Source organism: Mesoplodon bidens, assembly GCF_964165515.1.
Source record: "Mesoplodon bidens genome assembly, chromosome: 7".
In the NCBI taxonomy this organism is placed as follows: domain Eukaryota; kingdom Metazoa; phylum Chordata; class Mammalia; order Artiodactyla; family Ziphiidae; genus Mesoplodon; species Mesoplodon bidens.
In genome coordinates, this window is record NC_138164.1 from 108,858,903 (window position 1) to 108,883,945 (window position 25,043).

The following is a 25,043-nucleotide window of genomic DNA, read 5'->3' on the forward strand; positions in this document are numbered from 1 at the left end:
TTTCTAGGGAAAAGTCTCCCTCTTTCCCTCCCGGCATCCCTTGGCCCTCAACCCCAGGACCCCAAGCTAAGGACCTCACTATCTCTGAGGGACACCAAAACGCCAGAAACTGCCTCGCCAGGGGGCGTTTGCGGGACCTGGGGCAATGGCAGGAGGGGAAAGGAAGCTATCAGGGAAAGTTAAGGCCTGGCAGCAGGCCCCTCGGGCTTGGGCCAGGTGGCAGGGACAGTCGCCCCCCTCCCATCAGTGCTGCAGCGGGCCCGGGGCAGGGGAGGGGGGAAAGGCACTCACCAGTACTGGGCTCACACTCCTCCAGGTCCTCGTCATCACTAGGGCACTCGGCTGAGGCCACCAGGAGGTCATCTGTGTTCTTGGGGGCGAGAGGAGGGTGGGGGGAAAGAAGAGGGTTCCAGGCTGGGTCAGCAGGCCCCGCAGCCACCTCTTGAGGCACAGGGGATGAGCCCTGGGCTGAGACACACACCCTGGTCCACACCCCAGCTCTCTCATCGCTTGCTGGGTGACCATGGGCCTCCACCTCCCTTGTGCAAAGGTAGACTGAACAGCGCCTGCCCTGCAGTGGTTCCCTCGCTCCTGGGGATCAATGAAACAGCACACGCTGTGCCTTTTATTTCTGGGAAGTCTGGGAGACTGGACCCCAGAACTGGGACTGCAGGGCCAGAGCGAGGGGGCCCGGGGCAGCAGGGAGGTGAAGCACAGGGGCCTCTGGAGGCCAGCACGGGCAGACACGGAGCAGGACCTGGGAGGTTTCTTGGCTCCAGCCTCACCACCCCACCACCTTCATCTCTCTCCCAACCCCCTTCCTGGAGCCTGGAAACCGGGCTGCATACAATAATTAGGGCTGCGGTTGCCGTGACAACAGGAGTCGACTTTGTCAGCATTTTCTCTCCTCCTGCTTGCAAAGAAAGAGAATCCCCAAGATGAGTGACTGTTAAGGGGTGGGGGGAATTCTCAGGGGGTGCTAGGGAAGAAACTCAAGGAGGGAAACCCAGAATCCAAGCAGGAAGGGACTCTGAGAGACTTCGGGTGCAGGGAGAGGGCCAGGCTGAAGGCCAAGGATGGGAGGAGTCTGGGGTGGGTAGCGGGTGAAACGGTCACATCTTGCTTCTTCCCCACCCCCTAAGCTTCGGACACTGCAGCCCTCACCCAAGGGCAAGGTGGGACCTGGAAGACTAATTTTCCTTCTGCATCTCTGCCCCTCTGCGCCAGTCTCCCCTGTGCAGGCTCCACCAGCACAGCTATGACCCCTAGAACCCCACCCTCCTCTTCTACCTGGATGGTCTGCCCGTCACCTCACACTGAGACTGGACGGCCGTTCTTGCCATTGGGCACTGGGCATGGCCGGTGCCCAACCTCGGCTAGAGCCAGGCCTTTCTCCCAGGGCTCCCCGCTCCCGAGGGCAAGGCCTGGCATTCAGGTCCCCTCGATTTTCTTGGCATTGAAGGCAGAACGGAAGGGGGTCCAGGCTTGACTCTCTTGCCTGGACAAGGCTGTCAGCCAGACCCAGGCCCCTGCAGCACTGACTGGCAGGGATGAGGGGACTGGAGCTCAGAGAACCCAGCCCTCATTTACAGAGGCTGAAGGCAGGCTGGCAGTGGAGGTAGGACACGTCCCCATGGCTGACCCAGCCCCTCCCTCACCCTGGGAGGACAGAGGTCCCTCCAGGCCCAGAGGCCCACAGCCATGTGTGATGGGGGCCAGAAGTAGCTTGGGCAGAGGGAGCAGGGTGACTAAGCAAGGTCCAATGTGCCAGGTGTGAGCCCTCCCCCCGCTGGCCAGGCAGCAACAACTAGAAAACTCAGCTGCACTCCAGGGCTGCCTTGGTAAGTCACATATACTCAGTCGGCTTTGGCCACCAGAAAAGCCAGGCCTGTCCTTCCCCAGTGGAGCCTCATTCCCAGGTACAGCCCCCTCCGGTGCTCCCCTGGGTGCGAGAGAAGATAAATTCAAACCTGACACAGGGAGAGCACCTGAGCAGGTGGGGCAGGCAGTGGGGAGGGAGGGTAAAGCACCAGGGGACTGTCTGTACCAGCCCCGGCTCTGAGCCACAGGCATGGAGGACACTGAGGCCTGCTACACGGTGGCGTCTACTCAAGGTCACACGGGGAGGACGTGTGACGGCAGTGGGCCGGCAGTCTCACTGCAAGGACACCAGCCGTCAGGGAGAGGCTGCTCCTGCTTCCATCAGCCTCCGGAGAGGGGCTGCCACCATCAGGTGAGCCACTAGCCCCTCCAACGCTGTCGTCTCTGTGCCCTGCGCAGAGCGATGCCATCCTGGCTCCCTCCGTCTCTCCCTCGATGCCCACACGACACTGGGCGTGGCCTTCATTATGGGGCAGGCAGAGGGGGTCATTCCACCCTTCACCCCCAGCCCGGACTTCCTCTCTCATAAGTGGGGTGGTCTTCCCTGGTCTAGCTAGGGTACCAAACTCCCCCTCAACTCTGGGAACGGTCCCCCTAGAAATAGTAGTCACCTCCACATCTACAACATCCCTGGTCATCAGGGTGACAACCGCTTCGAGAAAGGAGACCTTGGGGACTTCCCTAGTGGTGCAGTGGTTAAGACTCCATACTCCCCATGCAGGGGGCCTGGGTTCGATCCCTGGTCAGGAAACTAGATCCCACATGCATGCCGCAACTAAGGAGCCCGCCTGCCACAACTAAGACCCGGCACAACCAAACAAACAAACAAACAAATAAATAAATATTTTTTAAAAAAGAAAGAAAGGAGACCTTGCCAGCCCCACCTAAACCATAGACCCCTCAGACCCTTCCTGAGCGCCACAGTCACTATGCAGACATCAGCCCTATTCCCCACCTGGAGCCCCGTCCCTCGTGCACCAGCGGAGGGGCCCTCACCTGGGTGGTGCTGTCCCTCAGCGTGGGGGAGCGGCCCCGGCGCGTGGTGGTGGTGGCCATGGTGGTGGTGGTCTCCATGATGGTGGTAGCCATGTCGGCCAGCAGGGTGGTGGCCGTGGTCTCCGCACTGAGCAGCACGGACGGCCCCTCCCCCACCAGGCGCAGGTGGCCCTCGGTCCGCACGTTGGGGTCGCTCTCGGCGGCCAGCGCCAGCACCTTGAGCCCATTGTAGTAGAGGCCAGACACCTGGCCCTGGAAAGGGCGGCCCTGATCCCGGCCCCCAATCTTGATGGCAGCCTGGCTGTTGAAGATGGTCAGCTGGCGGCCTGGGGGGGGAGGGAAAGGGGCAGGAGCGACAGACAGAGGGGGGACAGGCAGTGGTGTGGGGGTGGGGGGAGACCGGAAAGGAATAGGGAGAATGGAGGGAGATCCAAGGGAGGGAAGGAGGGGTGGAGGTGGAAGCCAGCAAGCGGGGGTGGGGTGGGGAGGGAGAAAGGAGCAAGGGGCAGACACCACAGGGAAAGTCCTTGTCAGCCACTAGCCCAGCCCAGCCGGGTAGGGACCCTGGACAGGAAGGGTCCCCAGGGCACACTTGGGCTGGGAAAGGGGGCCCAGCTCCCCACTCTCCCCGCCAGGCTCATGCCTCTGGCCTTCCCGTCCCCCCTCCTCTCCTGCTCCAGGGGCATCGCTCCCCTTCCCTCAGTTTGACCCCCCATCTTCCCTCTCTGCTTCCCCAAACCTCCCACACCCAGTGTCCAGCCCCAAGCCACAGAACCCTCGGAAGCAGCAGGTAGAGGAGACAAAAAGGCAGAGACCGAGCAGCGACTGCCAGGCCGCATGGTCAGTGCATGTCAGGGCTGGGATGGAGATGAGACCGAGGGGTGGACAGCGCGTGGGAGGAGCGCCAGCACGAGTGGGGCTGGGAGCAGCCGCGAGGACGTCACTCCACCCTCCCAGCCACCAGCAGGCCCTCTGACCTCTGGCCAGGCCCCCCTCTCTCCTCCGCCCCTCCAAGGCCCAGCCACTGCCTGGGGATCAGGCCCTGGAGCGCAGAGACCTTCCTTCCCCGCCAGGACGTGGAAGCACAGAGATGGAAAATGTTAAAGGGACCTTTGCTTCGCTCGCTGACAGCCAGAGAAAACCCACTCCAGCTCCAACCTCGCTCTGTACTTAGCAGTTACACCTCAGAATCCCCACCTGGGTGGGGTTTGGCTGTTCTGCTTGGTTTTAATGGATCTGGGGGTCAGTTTAACCCTCTGAGTTTGTTGCTTTGGTTTGGTTTTTAGAAAAGATATTTATTGTGTTTAAGTTTAGATTTAACTTTGGTTTTGATGTTGCTTATTTTGGGGGGAGAGGGTCAGAGGAACTACTAAGTTGCCCTCTGCTCCCCTGGACCTTCAGCTGCTGGTGCTGGGGGCGTTTAAGACCTGGCTTAGCCCTTGTTAGCCTCTGGTTAGCGCTTCGTTAAAGATCTGATTTAGAGTTACCTGCCTGTAAGCCCTGCCCCCGAAACCTGGGCTGAGGACAGTCCAACTTGTGAAACCCACACCCTCATTGGCAACACGGGTTCCCTGGGACACCCAGGCCTCTGGGGCAGCCAGCCATCTGTCTGGCCTCTGGCCAATGATCAGCCAGGGGTGTGTCTGCTCGGCCCCTCTGCTCAACCTCTGTACCTCCTCCAGCTCTCCCTCCGCCCAGCACCTCCCTCAGGCCTGGAGCAGGGTCACCATCTTACAGATGGGGGAGCCGGAGCCCTCAGAAGCGGAGAATTAGTGGGTGGCAGCTGGACGCCAGACCCAGAGAGGCCCTTGAGGAGCACTGTGTCCAGAGTTTATTCCCGCACGTGAGAATTATGAGAAAAACGAAGGGGAGAAGGCTCGCAGTGGTCAAATGAGTTTGGAAAACAAACATTTCACAATTACACAAGGGGTTTCTCTCTCACAGGACCTCTCAGAGCCTTTATTAAAATCCATGCCCATATGCATCTCCAAGAGGAAGAAACAGGATTCAGATTTCTCAAGCTCATTTCACCACAAATCTCTCTCTTTTTTTTTTTAACCACAAATCTCTTTATTGTGAAGCATCTCATGGGACTTATGCTTCACAGGACATGTTTTGGAACTGGAAAATGGATTCACTCAATAAATATTTATTGAGAACCTACCACACGCCAGGTGCTGACAGTAAAGTAATCCCTCCAAGAATGCCCAGCCTTTGTTCTCAAATACTCTCCTGCTCCTCATTTCATCTCATCCTCACAGCACCCCGTGTGAGGCAGGCTGAGCCGGGATCACCATCCCTGTCTCCCCAAGGAGGGAACTGAGACTCGGGAAGGGGAAGCCTTGAGCAAGGCCATGCAACGAGTGAGCTCCTCCAGCCACACTCTGGGAAATACTAGAGTATGTGGCCCAACCCTTCACTTTCTAGAAGAGGAAATAGAGGCCTAAAGAGAAGATGTGACCCTGCAGCTAGTAAAGGATGCCTGGGGTTCCAAACCACCAGCAGGAGCTCTTCCCTCATCTGGACCACAAGTCCCGCCACCCCCACCCCCCTACCGGGCCTGTCCGGCTCTCCCTACCCTTGGGGTCACAAGTTGTCCCAGCCTCAGCCCAAGCTGCTCCCTTGGCCTCTCTGATTCCGGGAGAAGGAGGTGGGTAATGGAGAGGAAGCTACATAGGTGAGCCAACTAGGCCCCTGGGGCCCCACCCACCATGAACTCCTCAAAGGGTTAAAGTTCACCCCGCTGGAGAGAGCAGCCCAGTGTGGCTGGGGGCTGTAGGTTTTAGCGATGTCTGTTAGTCCCTTTAACTTTTTATCCTGTTATGGATTTATCACATCTGGTTATCAGCATGTTTAGTCCCCGCTGGCCGTGTTGGGGGCTGGAAGTGACATTGGGGGTTTTAGTTGGGGCAGGCCCCAGTGGACATTTAAAAGCACAGTTATCAGCTGGTTAGGTGGAGGTTTAACAGTTCTACTTCCCCCCTAGAGTTTAGCCTTAGAGGTACAGAGCTCGCCCCCTCTCCAAAGGGAATGGGATGGCTTTGCCCTTGGCCCCAACTTCCCTTGGTGACAAGTGGCCTTCTCCCTCACACCCAGAAGCGCCTCACACATACAGCCACTTAGCCAGCCTGTTCTGTCTTCCTCATCAGCTCAGCAGGCACAAGAATCCCCATGGGATGGCCACCTCTTCCCCATCTCCTAGTCTCCCTGCAACCTCCACTGCTTCTAGGAGACCTTCTGGACCAAGGTGGGCCCGTTCCAGAGATAGCAGCCCCACAGACACTCTCTCAGGGTGGTCGTCTTTCCAGTAGGATCTGAGCCCCCGACTCTTCCCTTTGCTCCTCAGATGACCCTGGTGGACCCTTCCTACCCCCCTTTGGATCCTAGGACCAGCACTTGCTGCTTCCCAAAGCCTTCCTGCTTCTCAGTGTGCTGTGGCCCTCAGCTGGCCCTTGACAAAACCTCTGAGCCAACAGGGCAGCTCCCTCCCAACCTGCACTCCAGCCTGCTTTCCTGGAGGGGTTCCAGAATCTCCCCTATGATCCTAGTACCTTCCCAGGTCTAGAAAGAGACTGAGGACTCTCCCTCTTCTAGGAAAAGCCCCACCCCTGCCCAAACCACCACTCTAAAAGACAGGGACCCTTGACAACAGAGAGGAAGGGAACAACCTGGCCGGACAATTGTCCTTTCACTAGGGGGTGGGCGATGGGGAAGGCACGGATGGGGAAAGAGAGAGCTCTGCACCTTTAAGATAGTGTTTTTAAAGTTAATTAATTAATTAATTAATTAATTCTGGTTAATTACCTTTGTCGAGCAGCCATTCATCTACTACTCGACCAAGCCGGTAGGGGATTCTCTGTCTAGCAATCGCCAGGCGCTCGTTATCAAAGTTTCCTTGGAAAAGTTTAAAAAGACAGTAGGTTTCTCAGGCGGCGAAGTCCAAAGGAATTAGAAAAGTAATTATGCATTTCTCAGGAGACTCAGAGTAAGCAGCGACATTCAACGGAGAGGGGGCCAGGTCCACCCAAGGCGGGAGAAGAAACGCGGGTCCCTCGTCCTCCCTCCGGTCCCCCTCCCTAGGCTGCCATGCAGAGCCAGCCCCACCCTGGGGGCGGGAGTGACCCAAAGAAACAGAGAGGGACAAAGAAGAAAAGGAAAGGGGAATGGAAGGAAAGGCAGCTGGAAGGTCGAAGGTCAGAGGTTAAACAACAGGTTTGTCTGTGCTCTCCCTGTCTGCCCACTTCCTTCCCCATCCCAGAGAGGGGCAGAGGGGCGGGGAGGGGCGTTTAGCGGGTTTAAGTTAGGGGGTGGGAGGCCTCAGTGGGCCGGCTGGTTACTGCGTTTAGAGGGCTGTTTAGAAGTGGGAGGGACGGGTTAAGCGGGGGGGTTTATGCGGCATTTAAGGGGTGGCCCAGCACACGCATTTAACAGTGAGATTTAATCCACTTCTCGAAGCCCCCTCGGCTCCCTTTACCTTCCGTGCTCAACCCCCAGCTTCCCCTCACCTCCCACCCCACCCCACCCCCAGCTTCCACCTGAATCCCCCCAAGCCCCCCCGCTGCTCTCACTACAGGCACTTCCGGCCTTCTCACCCTGGTCACAGGTGCCTGCTTGTGGCAGCTGGATGTCACCCAGCTGCCTCGCCCACCCCTTGCATCTCACCTCTTCCACCCATGGCCCACCCCACAGGCACCCCAGCCCTCCTCTGCCTGGCGGCACCTTGCTCTCTTCCCCCGCTCTCTCAACTTCATTCCAAGACCCTCAGACTCCTCTCGGCTCAGGTCCCCTCTCCTTCCGGCCCTGGGGAACCCAGTCCAGCTCCCACTTGAGCCTCCCTCCTTCAGGCTCCTCCCCCTGCAATTCCTAACCTCCGCCCCTCCTCTCAATCCTGTCTGCCCATCCGGATACACACCTGTTCCTCTCTCCACTCACAGGGAGGAAGGAGGATGTGTGTGTGTGTGTGTACGTGTCTGTCTGTCTGTCTGTGTCTGTGTGTCCTGTGAGCTCTTCCCCAAGGCTGTGGGTGATCCCAAACTGCAGCCGTGGAAATGGAAATGATTTCCTTTGGGAATCTGGCCACTCTACCCACTGAAACCACTTACACGATCTTCAGTAACATGCATGCCAAGGGCATTCTCCCTCTCATCTCCCACTGCACAGCTGCACTACCTGCCCAATGAGACCTGGGTCTGGGCCTGCCTGCGTACACATCCCGCAAATGAGCCCATGGTGTGTCCACGTGAGCATGGATGGGGCCCCCCTAGGTGCTTACGAGGCAACGAGACCCTGCCTTCCCACAGATTCCCCAGGTTCTGAATCCACAGATTCAGGTCACTTGTGTTTCGGACAAAAATGGATCATCCATTTGTTTAGTCACTCAACAAACATTTCTTGAGTGCCTGTTCTGTTCCTAGTGCTGGGTACTGGAAACGCAAATATGAACGTCCGGCCCTTGACCATGGGGAGCCCCAGCCAAGCAGGAGAGACCGGCAAGTGACCAGCAGTGTCCTGTGTTCTGTTAGAGATAGCACAGCCCTGGGGACGAGGCTGAGAGGGGCCCTACAAGACACTGGAGGAGAAGTATAGTAGCCAGAAGAGTGTCAGATGGCGGAAGGGAGGGAGAGGGCACACACAGACAGAGGCAGAGAGGCAGGAGGGCAGGAGGCATTCAGGGACCTACCTGCACTAGGATAGCTGTGGGTGCATCTGTGTGTCTGTGTGTGGCATGTATTTGTGTGTGGGTCCTGAGAAGGAGGGAAGAATGTATGTGTGTCTCACTGGCACACATAACAATTCTAACAAAAGCTCCGTTTACACAGCACCTCTGAGCACCTCTGCTACACCACGCCATTCTAGCACTCTCCTTAGGTTATCTCATGGAACTCTCACAGTACGGATATGAGGTAGATATCCCCAACTTTCGCAGGTAGAAACTGAGATCCGGAGGAGCTAAATGACTTGTCCAAGGTCACACAGCTTGTCAGTTGGAGATCCAGGATTTAAAGCCAGGTCCTGCTGACTCGGAGTCCCTGGGCTGTGTCTCTGTGCTTCCTAAGAGTCTGGGCCACGCACACTGCTAACCTGGCCTGCTGGTGTTGCTCAGGGTGACTCTCAGCTTTCGTAAGGGATCTGCTGTCACAGAGCACACAGGCAGCCACCAGGTCTTCAGGTTGCTCTGCGTGGCAGGTAAGGGGGTACCCAGTGGCCTTCTGCACCCCAGCCAGGGGTCCCTGAGCAGAAGAGAGAAGGCGTGACTCCTCTAACCTCGCATCCAGCCTACTGGGCTCCAAGGGGAGGAGCTCTGGCTTGACATGGTAAAGGCTTCATGCTCCCCAAGTCCAGCCTTGTCCAGTACAGGCTGGTGCCTTCACTGCTACAAAGGTTGCCCTGGTGTGTGTGTCTAAGACAGAGCAAAGTCTGATGCCCACAGAGCCTGGCCTGTCAGTGTCTGCGCATCTGTGGTACTCAGCATGGGAGCATTTATGTGCCTGAGTTGCCCTACACATGCCCAGGCCCTGGTGTAAGCTGGCATCCCTCTGTAGGGCTTTTTTTTCCTTGTGTCTGTCTGACCATATGAATATTTGCAGTTGTCTGTGTGTCTGGGGCTGGCCTGTGTGTTCATCAGCCTCTGAGTTTCTTAGGGGGCCGTGTGGTTCTCTTTATTTCCAGGGGCGGCCTGAGAGTGTCTCTGGGTACAAGCCTACATGACTGTGAGTCGTGAGCCCACACTGGCATTTTCATCCCAGCATAAGCTGGTCCATGAGGGTTTGCACACTTGAACCTCTCACTGTCCTTCTGCCCACGGCCCTCTCAGCCAGCACGGGGCAGCTTCTCTGGGCATCACTTCTGCCAGGAGAGGGGCTGAGCCCGAAGACGCTCTCTCTGCTTCTCAGGGGCTGCTTCTCAGTCGGCACCCGCGCGTGTGACTCTGCAGTGTTGCTCAGCCTGTATCTCCACATCTCTGTGTTTCTGCGGTTCTTCTGCAGTACCTCCACTTCCCCTCCCTCTTCATCTCCCGCACTGGGGCTCTCTTCCTCTCCCTCCCAAGGCTCTGGCCACCTCCTCTCTCGCCGGCTGGGTCTGCACGACAGCGGCTCCATATATCTCCCTGCATCCCTCTGGGAGCTGCCTCCGTCTCCGCTTCTGTCTGGGTGACTATTTCCATATCTCTCCCTTGCTCCTCCTCTGGTTTCCTCTCACTCTGAGGCTCTTTCTCTGCCTCCCTCAGATTCTTGCAGAGTCTCTGCCTCCTCATTTCTTTCAGGTCCTCATTTCTGCCCCTCCCCTGTGCTCCTCAGACCTTGGTTTGTCTTCGGCCACCACAGCTGTCACACTGTTGAACTGGGTCTCTCTGCATCCCCATGCTCCCCCACCCCCCAAGACTGTGAGCTCCCTGCAAGCAGGGGCTGTATGCTGTGTCCTCAGGGCCCAGCACAGGACCTGATACTAGTAGGTTGTCAGTGAAGGTTTGTTGAAGGCACTTGACCTATTTTTCGCTCTTGTCACTTGTCGCTCTCTCCTTTTCACCATGTCCCTTACTTCTTGAGACCCTGGGGTTCCTTTTCTCTGGGTCTCCATGGTTACTTCTCTTCCTTTATCGAGATCACCTAATATGAACCTTTGACTTGCTCTTTGTAAAGACCTGGGTTCTTGCCTTGGTTCTATCCTTGGGAGCAGCCCTGCCTCCTTGCCAAGATCCGTTTTGGGTTACTTCTGGATCTTCTCTCTTTGGTTTCTGCATCTGCCTCCCCATTTCCGCCTGTCCTTCTTTTCTCAACTCATGCTTCCCTCAATTACGACAGACTCTCCCTACCTCTGCCTTCCTTCCCTCCTCTCCTCCCCCATCCACAAACTGGACCCTGGCCTTGCATCCTTCCCTGTTCAGCTGGGCCGCCTCCCTCCTAGCTGACCCACTCCCACAGTCTCGCCCCCACCCTACAAATCCCAACTTTTCCCTTTAGCCCTGCCCGGTCATCGTCCCGCCCCTACAAGCCACGCCTTTCCCGCAGCCGAAAGCCTCGCCACTGAACCCCGCCCCCGGTGCAGGCAGCTCTCCTATCAGACGCCGCCCCGCCCGCCCTGCCCCGCACCTCCCGCCGCACCTCCTCTGCGCCCGGCGCCGCCTACCTGCCGGGTACCGCTCGTTGACCGGCCAGCTGTCCACCTGCAAGGTGGCATTGCCGCCGCTTCGAGTGAAGCGCACCACGTGGTATTTGCCGTCGCTCACGATGGCGTTGGGCTCGTCGATGGTAATGTCGTCCGTGCCCACGTTAAAGATCACCCCCACGGTGCCCTGGTCCTGGGGACAGGGAGGTAGAGGTCAGAGATCCGGAGGGAGAGACCGTTCACTCCTTCTAGAACTCCACCTGTGAGCACCACCGGTCCAGCTCTGCAGCATTTAGCAGCTTTACAACACACCTCTCCCAGCCACGTCTTTACTGGACCTTTTCACCTGCCCAAGGAGGTGGGCAGGCTTGCCCCCTCACCGCCTCATATGCAAGCAAGGGAGTAACTGAGGTTCAGAGAGGTTGAGGAAGCCACCGTGGGGTGCACAGCATGGACCTGGAGCACTTCCACTGACCACACCTGCCTGTTGCTTTTTGGTTCAATCAAAATGTTCACAGGGCACCTCCTCCATGCAAGGGCCACTGAGCCTCCAGGCCCCAGACAGGGACGACCAAGAGGAACCCAGGACCAGTGGGACCACAGAAGGTGGAGGCTTCACCAAGGCACAGCCAACAGAGGAATCCACAGAAGCCAGCCCTGTGCCTGAGGAGGGTGTGGCCTCCCCACTCCTCACACCTCCAAGCTCAAGCCTCGCCTCCCCTGCATGTTCAGCACTGGGCAAGTCCCTGGGGGCTCTGGCACCAGGGCATTGGCAGGTGTCAGCCCATGGAGGTCAGGCCTGAGTGCGGGGGCAGCCCCTCTGCAGTCAAGGGGGCACAGGTGCGGGGTCTACACTGTGTGTTTTGGAGGGAGTCAGGTACAGAAAGAGATCAGGAAGACAAACCATGTTGGGCTTATTAAGGGAAGGTGAGCTTGGGGGTGTAATGGTAGAGGATAGGGCCGGCAGCTGGGAAGGAACAGGAAGAGGAAAAGACAGGGACTGAGGCCCGGAGAAGGGGAGCAAAGAGTCAGTCTGAGCAACCTCCCCCAGGCCCAGGCTCCAGAGAGGACCTGCATGGGGAAGCCTGCAGAGGCCACCCAGGATCCAGCCCAGGAAGAGTTCTGTCCATGGCGCCAGAGTGAGAGGGAGAGCCTCACTGAACCCCTAAATGGTGCCAGGTCCTCTGTGGGTACTGTACACACATGCTGTCCTCATCCCCACAGCAACCCTCTGAGGAACAGACAGCAACCCATTCTACTGAGGGGGAAACTGAGGCTCAGGGAGGCTAAGCAACCTCCCCCAGTCTCACAACTCCTAAGAAAGGAACCCCAGATTTGAACCCCAGTTGGCCTGACTCCAAAGCCAAGTGCTCTCTCCCGCTTTGCCCGCCAGTCTCAGGAGACACTGACTCAGAGTGCTGGAGGCGGGGGTGATCTGAGAGGCTACTGAGGCCAACCTTCCTTCAAGACCAAAGACGTCTAAAGAAGCCAGTGGAAGGCCCACTCGGCCCTAAACCTGAGCCCCTATTCCATTCCCCTGAACTACCCAGCAGCACCCCTGAACTCGGCCTCCTGAGTTCCTGCACCCCTCCTCCCACACAGGACAGACACTCGCACAGGCTCACACAGTCACGGGGACACTACACTCCTGGAGTCTTCCTGAAAGACTGTCGCAGTCTGGCCTGGGCATGAGGAACCATTTACTTGCCACCTCCAGCACCCAACAGGGCTGAGAGGCTTGGTGGCAGTGGGAGTGGGGATGGGGTGACTCACAGACGGGGTAGGGACTGGGGTTTTGCAGAGAGAGCTGGGGGGCAGGATGTGCAGCTGTGGCCCACTTGAAGATCCACGCCCTATCCCTTCCCCACTGTGGGTCCAGTTCTCCCCCTCCTAGAACCTGGGAAAGACACGCACACACACACACACACACACACACACACAGAGTCATACGCACACACTCACACACACACACACAGAGTCATACACATGCAGCCTCCCTCAGATGCAGCAAAGCAGGGAAACTGAGGCTGAGCTTGCCTAACAAAGGGTACTAGCAAGCCGCACTCATCCACCACCCACAGGCTGACGACATCCAGGGAGAAGGGGTGATCTCTGCTCCCCACGTGAGAGGAACAGACCTCAGTACTGTTGTTAGTAATAGAACAGCATCAGCCCCCTTGGGTGCCTCTGAGGGTTTCTCCCCACGAGGCTCAGCTGGGTGGTGATAACGGTCAAGGAGCAGAAGTGGTCTGGGAGCCGGGATGGCAGAGGGCTGTCCAGGGCAGCTGGAAGGCAGGACCCCTGCGTTTCCTAGGAGGCAGCCGAGCCCAGAGCCCAGAGCCGTGCACTCCGGGGGAGAGGCAGCTCCCAGAGCTGCTCCTGATGTGAAGTCAGTTGTCACTTCTGTTAAAGTCATTAATTCCTAATTCCCCAATTACCTCATTAGGCGGCGGTGGGAGCACGAGGCCGCTCCTACAGCAGATCATTATGGGAGTCAAAATTAATTTGGCAAAGTGGAGCGACGCTTTATTAGAAACGTCAAATTGCTTTTCTCTTATTTTGCTGCCGCCTCCCCACTCTCTGAGAGCTGCTAATGACGCTGTCGTGGGAGCGGATATATCACCAGGGGAGGAGGGGGCTTGGGGGCTGCCCCAGGGGGCTTCAGCCCGTCGGGTGCCCAGCTCTCCCCTCAGAGCTGACCTCTCTCATGGCTCCTACGCTTCCTCCAGGGCCCCCGGCCCTCGCCAGGCTCCTCATCCCAGGGGCGGCCCCGCCCCGCCGTCTACAGCACCAGGCACCAGGAGAGGGCTGTGGGCAACTGCTGGGAGGGGAAAGGGGACTCCTCCTCCCTGCACCCTGACCCCCCTGCCCCTTCTCCTCAGCACTGGGGGAACCCTGTCCCCTAAACCTACAGGCACAGAAACAGAAGTTGTCAATGAGGCAGACACCGTACACCCACAGATCGACTCACCCAGGTGGATGCTCACAGATGCTCAGGATATGAGTGGACACAGTGCTTCCTACGGGCTGGGCAATGTCCTCAGTGCTTTATATACAGGATCTCGTTTATTAAACCTGCGAGCATCTCTGTCCTCTTATCATGCCATTACACAGATGAGGACACTGAGGCTCGGAGAGACAAGGTGACTGCACTAGGACAGAGCAAGGACGGGGCAGAGCTGGGACTCAAACCCAGGCATCTGCTCCAAAGCCACACACCACCTCTCAGGACTAGGGGATGAGAAAGCGGCAGCCCTCACTCACGGAGAGGGACCCGGAAACACACTCACACCGGCCACGCAGTCAGGAGACTGAAACAGCAGCCACCACCACACTGCCAAGAAATACAAATATAGAGCGACACACCCGATCAGAGGCCACGAGACTGTCCCCCACGGCGCCCCCCCCACCAGCACTCCTGACACGATCAGCATGCACGGGGCCCACACTGTCACGTACAGTCACCGTCCGCACCGCCTCTCACGCAGGTGGAGACGCTCATACGCACGGAACTTCCAGGCCTTCTCCCCAGGCTACTCCTTACTCTGCTTTCCTTTCCCCCTCGTTTCCCTGCCCGGCCTCCCAGGCCCGGTGTCCCTCAGCTGCCACTTCTACTCCAGCTCCGCTCTGCCCATGGTCCATCTCTCCTCAGACCTCCTTCCTTCCCTCCCTCGTGTCGGGGAAGGGGTGTGCAGGCTGGGGACCCTGAAAAGCTGTCGTGTAAGGAGGGCCAGAGCCCAAACGAGCCTTCTCCCCTGGCTCCCTCGCTCCCCAGAAAGCTCAGGGCCCCCCACTCAGACCCTTCCAGCACACAGAGCCTGGCCAGCCTGTTCGACCCTCCCAGCTCGGGGTCCTGGCCAGGGTCACCATGTGGGATGCGGGCAGGGAAGGGAGGGGGCCGTAAGGGGCTGCATAGGTGGAAAATGGAGACTGAGGTCAGAGGCCCAAGGGTTAAGACAGTGGGCAGGGGGCAGGGGAGAGGCTAAGAGCAGAAATGAAATGGAGCAAGGCTTGAGGCCACAGGGATGTGTGTGGGGCCAGAGCAGAGAGGGGGAAGAAAAGCGGCCGCCCGAAGACGAGAGTTAGGATGGAAACTGTGAGAAGAGGAACCACAGGCGTGGCGGGAGGCCTCGAGGAGGCAGTGGGAAGCAGCAGAGGGCGAGGAGGGGAGCTGGGCTGAGAAAAGCAGAGCTGAGCGGGACCGGAGGTCAGAGCAGAGATGTGGGGTAGGGCCGAGGTCAGAGAGGAATGAGCAGGGCTATGGCCAGAAAGGCTGTAAGGGAGGCCGGGTAAGGGGGCGGCTGGGAGGGCAAAGGTCATGGGAACAGTAATCAAGGGCAGGGAGGCCCGAAGGAGGGGACAGGAAAAGGTGCAGGACACAGTGGGAGGCATAGGTGGTGTAGGAGTGAGCAGGCAGCAACCCAGGGCAGTCACAAGGTGGGGATGTTCCCACAGGCTGCAGGAGAATGGCCGGGAAGGACATTCCGGAAGGTCGGAGACACCGATGGCCTCAGGGTGGGGAGCTGGGGAGCTTCAGGACAGCGGAGGTGGCTCTGGGGGCCTCAGTGAACAACCGGGAGGAGAACGGGTCTCAGGAGCAGAACCACAGAGAGGAAACCCCAGCACTCAGGGAACAGAGGTTCTGAGCGCTCCACGGGAGGGAAAGATGCGAGGTGCTGGTCCCGTGGCAAGAGAGGACTGAGTGGATTCGGGGTAGAAAGCTGGGGGGTCGGGGGCGCCGGCCCCGCGTCCTTACGATGTGCAGCTGCAGGTAGTCCCCGAGGCCGGAGGCACTGTCCACCCGCACCAGCACGGCGCTCCGCTGATGCGTGCTGAAGCCCACGGCCAGGCGGTCCATCCTCGTGCTCGGCCGGTCATTGGGGGGCCATGTGTAGGTGATGAGCGCTCCCCCCTTCCCAAAGATGTATGTGGTCCCGGCTGCAGAGAGAAGGAAAGGGAGAGAGAGATAAGAGGTCAGGAGGGTGAGATTAGTGGGTCCTTGGGGCTGTGACCAGAGCACTGGGACACCAGGTTTAGGGTACGGGGCTTCAACTGTGATACCCACAGCGGCCACCAGGCCCTGCCCTCCTAGGGAACAGTTGACAGGCGGGTGCCTGGGTGGGAGCCCGTGCAATCGCACAGACAGATGTAGCTGCCTCATCAAGAATTCTAGTTTTAATTACAGCAAAACAGAGAGGTAATAGAGAGAGTGACACAGAGAGAGAGAGAGAGCCCGGAGAGAGGCTGGCTGCAAGGGGACAGAGAAGATCGCCAGGGACAGGCAGGACCCAAGGGGCCTAGGCCTGACCCACTGGGCTGCTCCCAGGGCTGGCAGAGGTGACAGGTTCGAGGTATGTGCTTCTGTGGGGCCTGAGCTGAGCAGGCACCAAGGCAAAAGGAGCCCCAGGCGATGGCGGGCGGAAGAGCAGGGGCTGTTTGCTGTGACTCACAGCCTGCAGGCTGGCCCGCTCCAGCACCTGCTCCCCACCCCCTCTCAAGCCCCTGCAAATCCTGGTCCCACTTTGCCCAGACTCCCTGCTTCTACTCCCAGCTAGGGGGCTGCCTGGGTGCCAAAACGGGGTGGGGGGGAGGGGGGTCCTGGAGCCCTGCCCAGAAAAGAAGAGACAGACAAGGGGGTGGGGGGGTAGAGATTGACAGCCAGAGGAGGAAGGAGGCAGAGAGACAGATGGACAGAGAGGGACAGAGAAGGGTGTAGGTGAGAGAAGGCGGGAGAGTGGGAGCCAGAGATGATGAAGGGATCCCTCCCTCTCCCATCCCACCCTCTCTCCCCCTCTGTCTCCTCTTTGCCATCCGGCTGCTGCCGGGGCGGGTGTGAGGTCCCTAACGATCTCAGCCCCAAAATAAACCCTATTAGTCGCCTTGTTCCCTCCTGCGGCTGCCTGGGCTCCCTGGGGGTGGGGGCAGACCGATGGCCAGGGTGGAGGCAGGGGCCAGGGCCGGTCACCCAGTTTCCGGGAAGGGAGCTTTGTCCTGGAGGCCTAGAGGACTAGTACTCTGGGGCCTTCAGAGGAGGGAAGACAACAATCTTGCATTCTTTAGAACATAAATGGAGCAGATGAGATTCATAAAACGCTTAATTAAATAATTAGCCACTAACAACTCCTCTCAAAGCACTTCTTGAGGGGAGAGGGGTTCAGGGGAGGACTTATCCAGAGAGAAAGAGAGAGGCAGATGGGGCCTGAGGGCAAAAGCCTGGAGTAGGCTGGGAGAAAAGCATGGCCTTGGGGGTGGGAGAGCTCTGGGTGGGATGGGAAGTCCTGGTCAGGGAAGGCCTGGGGTATTTCCCCGGAGCAAAACTGCTCTGCCAAGATGGCAGCCAAGCTGGTAACACTAAGGCCAGGCCTGTCAAGCACCTTGGGGTCTCTCACCTCAGGGACTGGGAACCCCACTGTAGTTTGGGCAATCGGGGATCAGGGGTCTCTATCCCAGGAAGCTCCTAGGCCCCCAAAGGAGAGGGGACTCCTGAGTGCCTTGGAGGGAGGCACCATCTGCCAGCCCAGGAGAAGCTGAGAAGGGAAGGCTGTTGCCTGGGTCCCAGAGAGGCAGTGAGGCCAGCAGGGGGTTGGGGCTGGTGGGGCAGGAGCTGTCACCCAGAGCACTTGTCATCAGTGCCCTCCGTCTCCCCAGGCAAGGCCAGAGGGGAGAGATGACTCCCGGGGGGCAAGGCAGGTGGGAAAGAACCACCTTGATGTCAATTAACTGACATCGTGCCACAGCACATTGCAGGGAAAGCCCCCCCGCACAGAAGATAGAGGGAGCTCAGCTCTGCCCCTCCAAACTGAGGTATGCTTCCTACCTGAGGGCCCCGGAGGCTCAGTGGTGAGAGCTGAACTCTCAGGATGGGGTCCCAGGATCAGGGTGGAGAGCTGGATTGGGGCAGTGAGCCACACACCCCCCTCCGGCAGGTCACTGCCTGGACAGGGCAGGGCCCGAAGGCTAGGAGCAGGGTAGGCCTCAGTCAGCAACGGTCTCTCCACTCCCAACACTGCAGCATTCTGGAAAATCGGCTGTTTCCGTGGTAACCGTAATAGCCAGGGTCCTCCCTTCCCCCTCCACTCACTCACAAGCTGCATGTACAGAATTTGGGGGGTGAGGAGGGCCAGGGGAGCTAAGATGCTGACCCCTCCCTGCTTCCCAGACCAGAGGCTGCTGCCCCTCACCCCCTGGGCTCCAGGGCCTCCCAGTCAGACGCAGGAGGGGCTTACTGGGTTTCTTGATCCCTCAGACCAGCAAAGGAAACTCCATCTACCTGGAGCCTCCCAAATCTCCCAGGTCTAGGGGAAAGGAGGCCCCTTCTCCTCACTTTCCCACCCCAGGAACCCAGACAGCACATCAGGCTGAGCCCGGAGAGGGCGCGAGGAGCGAGCACGCCCAATGCCCCATAGGGCAGTGAGGCCGGAGGGATCAGAGGCGGGGCGGGTGCTCCAAAGCCCGCAGACCCCACACCCACACACAGGCCACGACGCAGCCCGCTGCGCACAAAGAACCAGTGTGGAGAGGCAGACCCCAGCCAGGAGACAGCCGGGAAACATGGCGGTAAGCGCACAAAGACAGGCCCTGGCAGGCGGCGAGGGCAGCGGCTGGCACCGCACAGGACGGGACAGGCGCACGGGTCCCCGCCCCCGAGGCCCATGGCGCACGGGCCGCACACCCCCGCCTCAGCCTCCCCCAGTCCCCAGCCAGGGCCCTGCTCGGCCGGGCCTCCCCCGGGATTTATTACACAGCTGCTCTCCCACTGCCGCCAGCTTTTTACACGGGGCTGGCCTGTTAAAGCCTAAGGGCGTTTATTACACGGTGGGGAGATCGGGTGGAGAGACACTTGTTGGGCCTAAGAGGTGAAGGATGAATGGTTTATCGGACTGGGGCGGCAGTAATTACCCTGGGGAGACATTTCTCTCCCCAGCACCCCGCTCCAGCCCTCGGGCGCAGACGGCTCGGGCCTGGGAGAACGCGGGCGGAGGGGCGGGACTCCGCCTGGTCCCTCCCCGTCCCTCCCCGCCGCGCTGCGTAGGCGCCTCCCGCCTCTCACTCTGCAAGCCTTCCTCTGCCCTGGCCACTGGAAGCCCTGGGTCGGGGGGCGAAGGCACGTGGAGCCCAGGACACCGAACCACAGCTAGAACCTCTGAAAGGTTCCGGACAGGGCTCCAGAGAAGAAAGGGGCCAAAGCCAAGGCCCATTATGTTGCCCTAGGGTGGTCCAGACCCATTGTTTTTGACCTCCCCAGGAAAACGCTAGTGAGCTACATAGTATACAACATCGCAGGGTGGAAGGGTGGGGAGCAGCCCTGAAGCCCAAGGCAAGACAGCCTCTGGCCAGACACAAAATGCCACAGGCCCAAGTGGCCACCACCCAAAGGCCCAGGCCTGGAACCTTCTGCCCACACCCAACATAGTCCCCTCAATGCCTCCTGGACCCAGAAATTCACTGATCCAGTAGAACACTAAATGATCAAGAATCTTCTGTACAATTCCCACACACCTGCATTCTAGAAAACAAAGAAAAACCCCAACCAACCATTAATAATGGTTAGCTTACCCAGACCCAAACAGCATAATCACCCCATGTGAAAAACCACCCATGCAGTGCTGCCCTGTGGTTAAAACTACACGTGCAGACCCTCTGTCTGCCTGTCCCTGCCGCATCAGAAGCCATGACAAAAACCTTCTGGTAGATCTAGAATCATGGGAGGATAAAACGTCCTGCACAATCCAGAAAAGCTGCAGTCCTGGGTGCCCACAGCCCATACCAGCTCTTTGTATACAGACCCGCACAATCCAGGGGGTTATCTCTCCAGATCCAGAGCCATGGGCTTAGGTCTCTCTTGATCCCAGAACAATATCCCCTCAATTCTTAAGCCTATTCTTGGCCATAAGACATCCAGTCAGAAATTCAAGTGAACACACCCATATCCAGAAAACCAAATTAAATGCCAGCCCCCTTTATAAGCTGGAGTGATGAATCCAGAACCCCTGGAAGCTCCTGACTCAGAACCGAACTGGGATTGACCCCTCTATTCCTGGCCTCAGAGGGTACAAGAAATGAAGGTCAGGGGTTGTAAGGCTCGTAAAGGGCTCTGAAACTAGAATCAGGGTCAAGGATCAGGAGAGTGTCACCCCCTCAGGCCATTTTTAGGACCCAGGTGTACTGGTCCTCCCAAGCTCAGACTGACATCAGGTGCAGGAGTGTCACTGAGTGTCTGGCAGGTCAGTAGGGATATTATGTAACGGGTGGGGTTGAGGGTGGAAAGGGAAAGGCAGTAAAGAGCGAAGAGAGGAGGGAAGGAAGGCAAGGAGGAAGGCAGGAAGAACCCAAAGAGGAGGGAAGTGGAGACACAGGTGCAAGAGAGAGAGGCTTCTCACACTGCGGGAAGCCAGGGAGATGTTGGCACAGAAGGGAAGGGTCTCCCCTGGCCTACAAAGGTCTCCCAAGCTGGCCTCTTCCTCTAGCCAAGCATGGGGTCCCAGCAGAAGCCCATCCTGTCGCCTCCCCCCACATCTGAGGTGCGCCCAGGTGGGGTTCAGCCATGACAGCTGGCCTCCTCCCTCCTCTTGTATCTGTCCTTTGACCCTCTTCCTTCCTCTTAACTGCCTGACCGTTCTTGGGCTCCTCCACTCGGTCTCCCCACCACCTTCCATCACTGCGCTGCAGCGCCCTCCACCTCCTCTACTTCCATGTGGTCCTCGGCAGCCATTGGCCCTCTTGGGGCTGTTTTTCTCCTCTGCACAGCAAGGGAGTCTCTGAGGCCATCCCAACACCAACATTCCATAGGTTTCCATCCCCCAACACCACCCCCCCAAGCTCTTTCCTCCATTTTCTCTCCCTCTCCCCCAGCTCTTTGCATCCCGAGTCCAACTCCTTCACTGAGCCTTCTTCTGGCACTTTGGCTCCCAGGGCCCTCCTTCCAATCTGCTCAGCTCCCCTGGGCCAGCCCCTCTCTCCTTTCCTTTCCCCTTTCACCTCCTCTCCTCTTCCCCCCACCATGATTTCCCCCAATAGCCTTTCTTCTCTTGTCCTTTCATGCCTCTCCTCATTGCCCAGAAAGACCATGTCCTATCTGGGTGTCTCCGGGGACTGAGCCTCAAGGGAGTCAGAAGGGACGATGAAGAGGACGGTGAAAGGCAAAGAGGGCCAGATTGCTCTCGGGGAGAAAAGGGGAGTTAAAATCAGGTGCAAGGTGTGTGGGGGGAAGTGGAGCAAGGAAAAGAGCCTAGAGAGCATTGCACAGAGAGGACCCCAGCTGGGACAGAGGTTAGCCAGGGACACTCTGCTGGGCAAGGGAGAGGAAAGGAATGAAGAAGAGTGTCGGAAGAGGCCGCTCCTGGGAACTGGATGAAGAGAAAGTAGAGACATGAAGAAGATAAAGGTGAACTAGGAAAAAAGGGGGAAGGAGAGCAGAAAAGGTGTGGAAGGACTGAAAGTGATAAGGGGGAAGAAAGATTGGGAAGCAAGGATGGACAGATGTAGAACCATGATGGGGAGGCAGAGATGAGTGCAGAAATAGGAGGTCATGAGGGCAAAGATGGGAAGTGAAGATACATGAAAGATGTATCATGAAATGCATGAAAGGTTAGGGCAGAAAAAAAAATGGAGTTAAAGAAAATGAGAGGGGATGGATGAACAGACATGGAAGTGATGGGAATACAGAAATTAGAGGCAACAAGGTACAGAGTGAGAACTGGTGAAGGCACAGTGATGGGAGTCAAGATAAAAGGTGATGGAAGCATGGAGATGTCAGAGTACCAAGACGGGAGGTGATAGGGATTCAGAGAGGGGATGTGATGGGAGGACAGGTATAGGAGGTGATGAGCACATAGGGATGGGAAGTAATGGACGTACAGAAACGGTGGGCGTTGGAGGGGTGAGATGGGGACCGAAGATGAAAGGTGATGAAGTACATGGATGGGAAGTGATGGAGGTACAGAGATGGCAGGTGACGAGTTGCACCATATGGAAGGTGAAAGAGGTACAGAAACGGTGGTGCCCTATGGAAAGTGACAGCAAGGTACAGAGATGGGAGGTGATGTGGAGTAGAGAGAAGGGAAGTGGACTAAAATGGGAGGTGATGGGGGTCTCTGGGATGGTAGGTAACAGGAGCTTTGAGATGAAATGTGAAGGAGAGACTGAGATGGGAAATGATGGAGTCTGACATGGAATAAAATGTGAAGAGGGACAGGCACGGGAGGTAGTGGGGAGGGCAGAGATCGGAAGTTATGGAGATGCAATAATGGGAAGAGATGGAGGTACACATAACATGGAAGACAGAGATGGAAGGTGGCAGGTACAGAGATGGGAAGAGAGGGCATCCAGAGAACCTTAGAGGTCTAAGGTATGAGGTGATGAAGGGACTGGGCTGGGAGGGCCAGCAAACCCACCAAGGGCAGAAACCAGAAGTGACAGAGGTCAGAATGGAAGGTGATGGAGTCTGAGAGGGAAGAGGAAGTAGGTTTTGAGATGGAAGGTGATGGATGGGAGGGGGCGCTGAGATAAGAGGTGATCGTCAGTGTAAAGTGACAGAGGACTGACTCGGAGGTGATGGGGAGACTGGGATAGGGGAACAGAAATTCAAACAGTGGGAGGTGGGAGAGGCTGAGGATCAGAGGTGGAGGTAGGGCAGAAATGAAGAGGTGTGGAGAGGAGAAACCAGAGATTCAGGGAATGAGGCTGGGAGAATAATGGGACAGTGGAGCGAGTTGATTGCTTGGGAGGTGGTGGAAGGACAGTAATAGGGGAAAGACAGGACAAAGACGGGACAGTTGCTAGAGGATCAGAAGTAAAATAGAGACAGATATGAAGAGGTGAAATGAGGCAGAGACGGAACACGTCTGAGCCAGAGGTGGTAGATGGGACAGAGGTGAGAGGTTGGTGGGGGACAAAGATAAGGAAATAATGGGTACAGAGATGACGGACCAGCAGTGGGAAGGCGATGGTGAGGCAGAGGTGGAGGTAAGCCAGATGGAGAAATGATAAGGGGCAGGGACGGAGGGGGTGAAGAGCAAGAGAAACGGAAGGGAGAGCCGGGCAGAGAGGATGAAAGGACAGATGGGGAGGTGGTGAGGGGACCTAAACAGGAGGGTGATAACAAACCAGAGATAGGGATTCGGAGGTAAAGGTGAGGCGAGGAGTGAAAGTGATGAAGACAGAGATGAAGGTGATAAAGGGACGGGGTTGGGGGGACTGTGATGGAGAGGCGAGGGTGGGGCTGAGATGCTGGGAACCGAAGATGGTAGGTGAGGGGGCGCGGGCCCGCAGAGCCGAAGGGCCGGGCCTCGGCGCTCACGGGCTGGGGTGTGGCCCGCGGGGGCCAGGGCCGCGCACACGGGAGGCCCCGGGGGCCAGCCGGCCGGCCGGCCGGTATCAGCAGCGCCACTTACCGTGCCCGCCGCGGGTGAGGAAGGGCATGCGGTTGATGGCGATGGGCACGGTGCCGTGCTTGCTGTGGAAGTGGTGGACGTGGTGGGTGGTGCTGAGGCTGGAGGAGACCCGGGCCCCCTCGGCCGCCCCCAGCAGCAGCAGCAGCAGCAGTAGCGGCAGCAGAGGTGACGGCGGCGGCGGCAGGGGCCCGGCCAGGGCGGGGGGGCGGCGCGGGCACCCCCCCGGCCCGCTCCCCCCGGGGGGCATTTCGGCCCGGGGGCGGCCGCCTCACAGTCCCATGGCCGGGGGCAGGGACGCGGGGTTGCGTAGCCCCGCGAAGCCCCCCTCCGGCTCCGAGCCCCGGGAGGGGGGTAGGGGTGAAGAGAAGGAAAACCAGAACCCAAGCCTCGGTCCAGAGCCAACGAAATCAACTGGATCCCGCCGGGAAATCCGGGGTCCGCGGAGTGGCAACGCCAAGGTCCAGGACGCCTGGGTCCATCGCGAGGAGCTAAGGGTCTCCCCGCATCCCGGCGGGGTCGGAGAGGCGCAGAGGGCCGTCAGAAACCCGGGGGAGCGCCCGGGGGAGGGGGCATGGTGCCGGGTAGAGAGGTAGGGGAGGAGCGGGGGCCAAGCAGGGAGGGGAGAGCGGGGGAAATCCTGCAGAAAAACCAAGCCGGAGAGGAGGGGGACTGGAGGAGAGAAGCGGGAGACCGACGGAGGCTAGGGCCGCTGCCGCTGCCGCTGCCGCCCGACGGAGACAGGGGAGGGGAGGGAGGGGCCGGGGGAGGGGGGGCGGGAGAAGAGGAAAGGGAAGCAAATCCGGGTGAGGGGGGAATGAAAGGAGAGGAGAGGAGGGGAGAGGAGAGGAGGGGAGGGGGAGAGGAGAGGAGGGGGAGAGGAGAGGAGGGGAGCGGGGCTGAGCAGAGGAAAGGCGCGAGCCTGCTAGATTCCGGCGGAGAGATGGAGGCAGCGGAGTGTTGCTGCAGAGGCTGAGAGGGCTGGAAGGGAGAGGGAGGGAGAGAGGAGGGAGGAAAGGAGCGGAGTGGAGAAGGGAGGCGAGGGGAGGGGGAGCGCGGGAGAAGAAGGCGGCAGGGCGGAGGGACCCGGGCGGCTCCCGATCTGCGGGCGGCGCTGGGCAGCTCCGCCGCGCGGCTCCCGGCTAGCCCGCTCGGCGCTCGCCTCTCCTCTGCGCGAGCCCCGCCCCTCCCCCGCGCCCTGGCGCGCGCTCCCCTCCCGCCCCCTCCGGAGAAGGGGCCCTGCTGAATAATTGAACAGGACTGAGGCTAGCAGAAGAGGCCGCTCTCTCCCTCCCCCCACACCTGGACGAACCCCAGGAGTGCTCGCTGGTCCAATGCGCAGAGATGTGGACACCGCCACCTCTGCACGCACGCCTCGGAACACACGTGCGCGCTAGGATGTGGATGGGCTCGGGTATGGAGACACCCACGTGCCCATACAGGCATCAGTGTGCGCGCACGCACACATAGGCTCAGATACATACATGCAGACATGTGCTCATAGACACTGGCACACGAACTCACACTCAGCCGAGCGTGTACACATGCTCACGGAGGCAATACATGCACACACACATACATGTTTGGTCACAGGTAATGAATCAACAGCCAACGTACACACAGCTCCCTCCAGCTCACCCTCCAAAAACAGGGTCACCCATACGCATACAG

General features: G+C 58.7%; 1 protein-coding gene across 15 annotated transcripts in view; it reads right to left on the reverse strand.

Moving 5' to 3' along the window:
• Positions 1-25,043, reverse strand: part of NRXN2 (neurexin 2) — a gene marked incomplete at its 5' end in the record, with an annotated part of 100,378 nt that overhangs the window by 13,509 nt on the left and 61,826 nt on the right. For 8 of the 15 annotated variants that reach the window (XM_081239324.1, XM_081239325.1, XM_081239323.1 and 5 more), the window contains 5 exons: positions 292-370; positions 2,878-3,203; positions 6,682-6,771; positions 11,005-11,176; positions 15,740-15,921. In XM_081239324.1, coding sequence (XP_081095450.1) covers positions 292-370; positions 2,878-3,203; positions 6,682-6,771; positions 11,005-11,176; positions 15,740-15,921 — 849 coding nt within the window. Of the gene's footprint in view, positions 1-291; positions 371-2,877; positions 3,204-6,681; positions 6,772-11,004; positions 11,177-15,739; positions 15,922-23,375; positions 23,623-25,043 lie in introns of those variants that run through there. The other 7 variants (XM_081239321.1, XM_081239326.1, XM_081239316.1 and 4 more) reach the window with 4 other exon arrangements.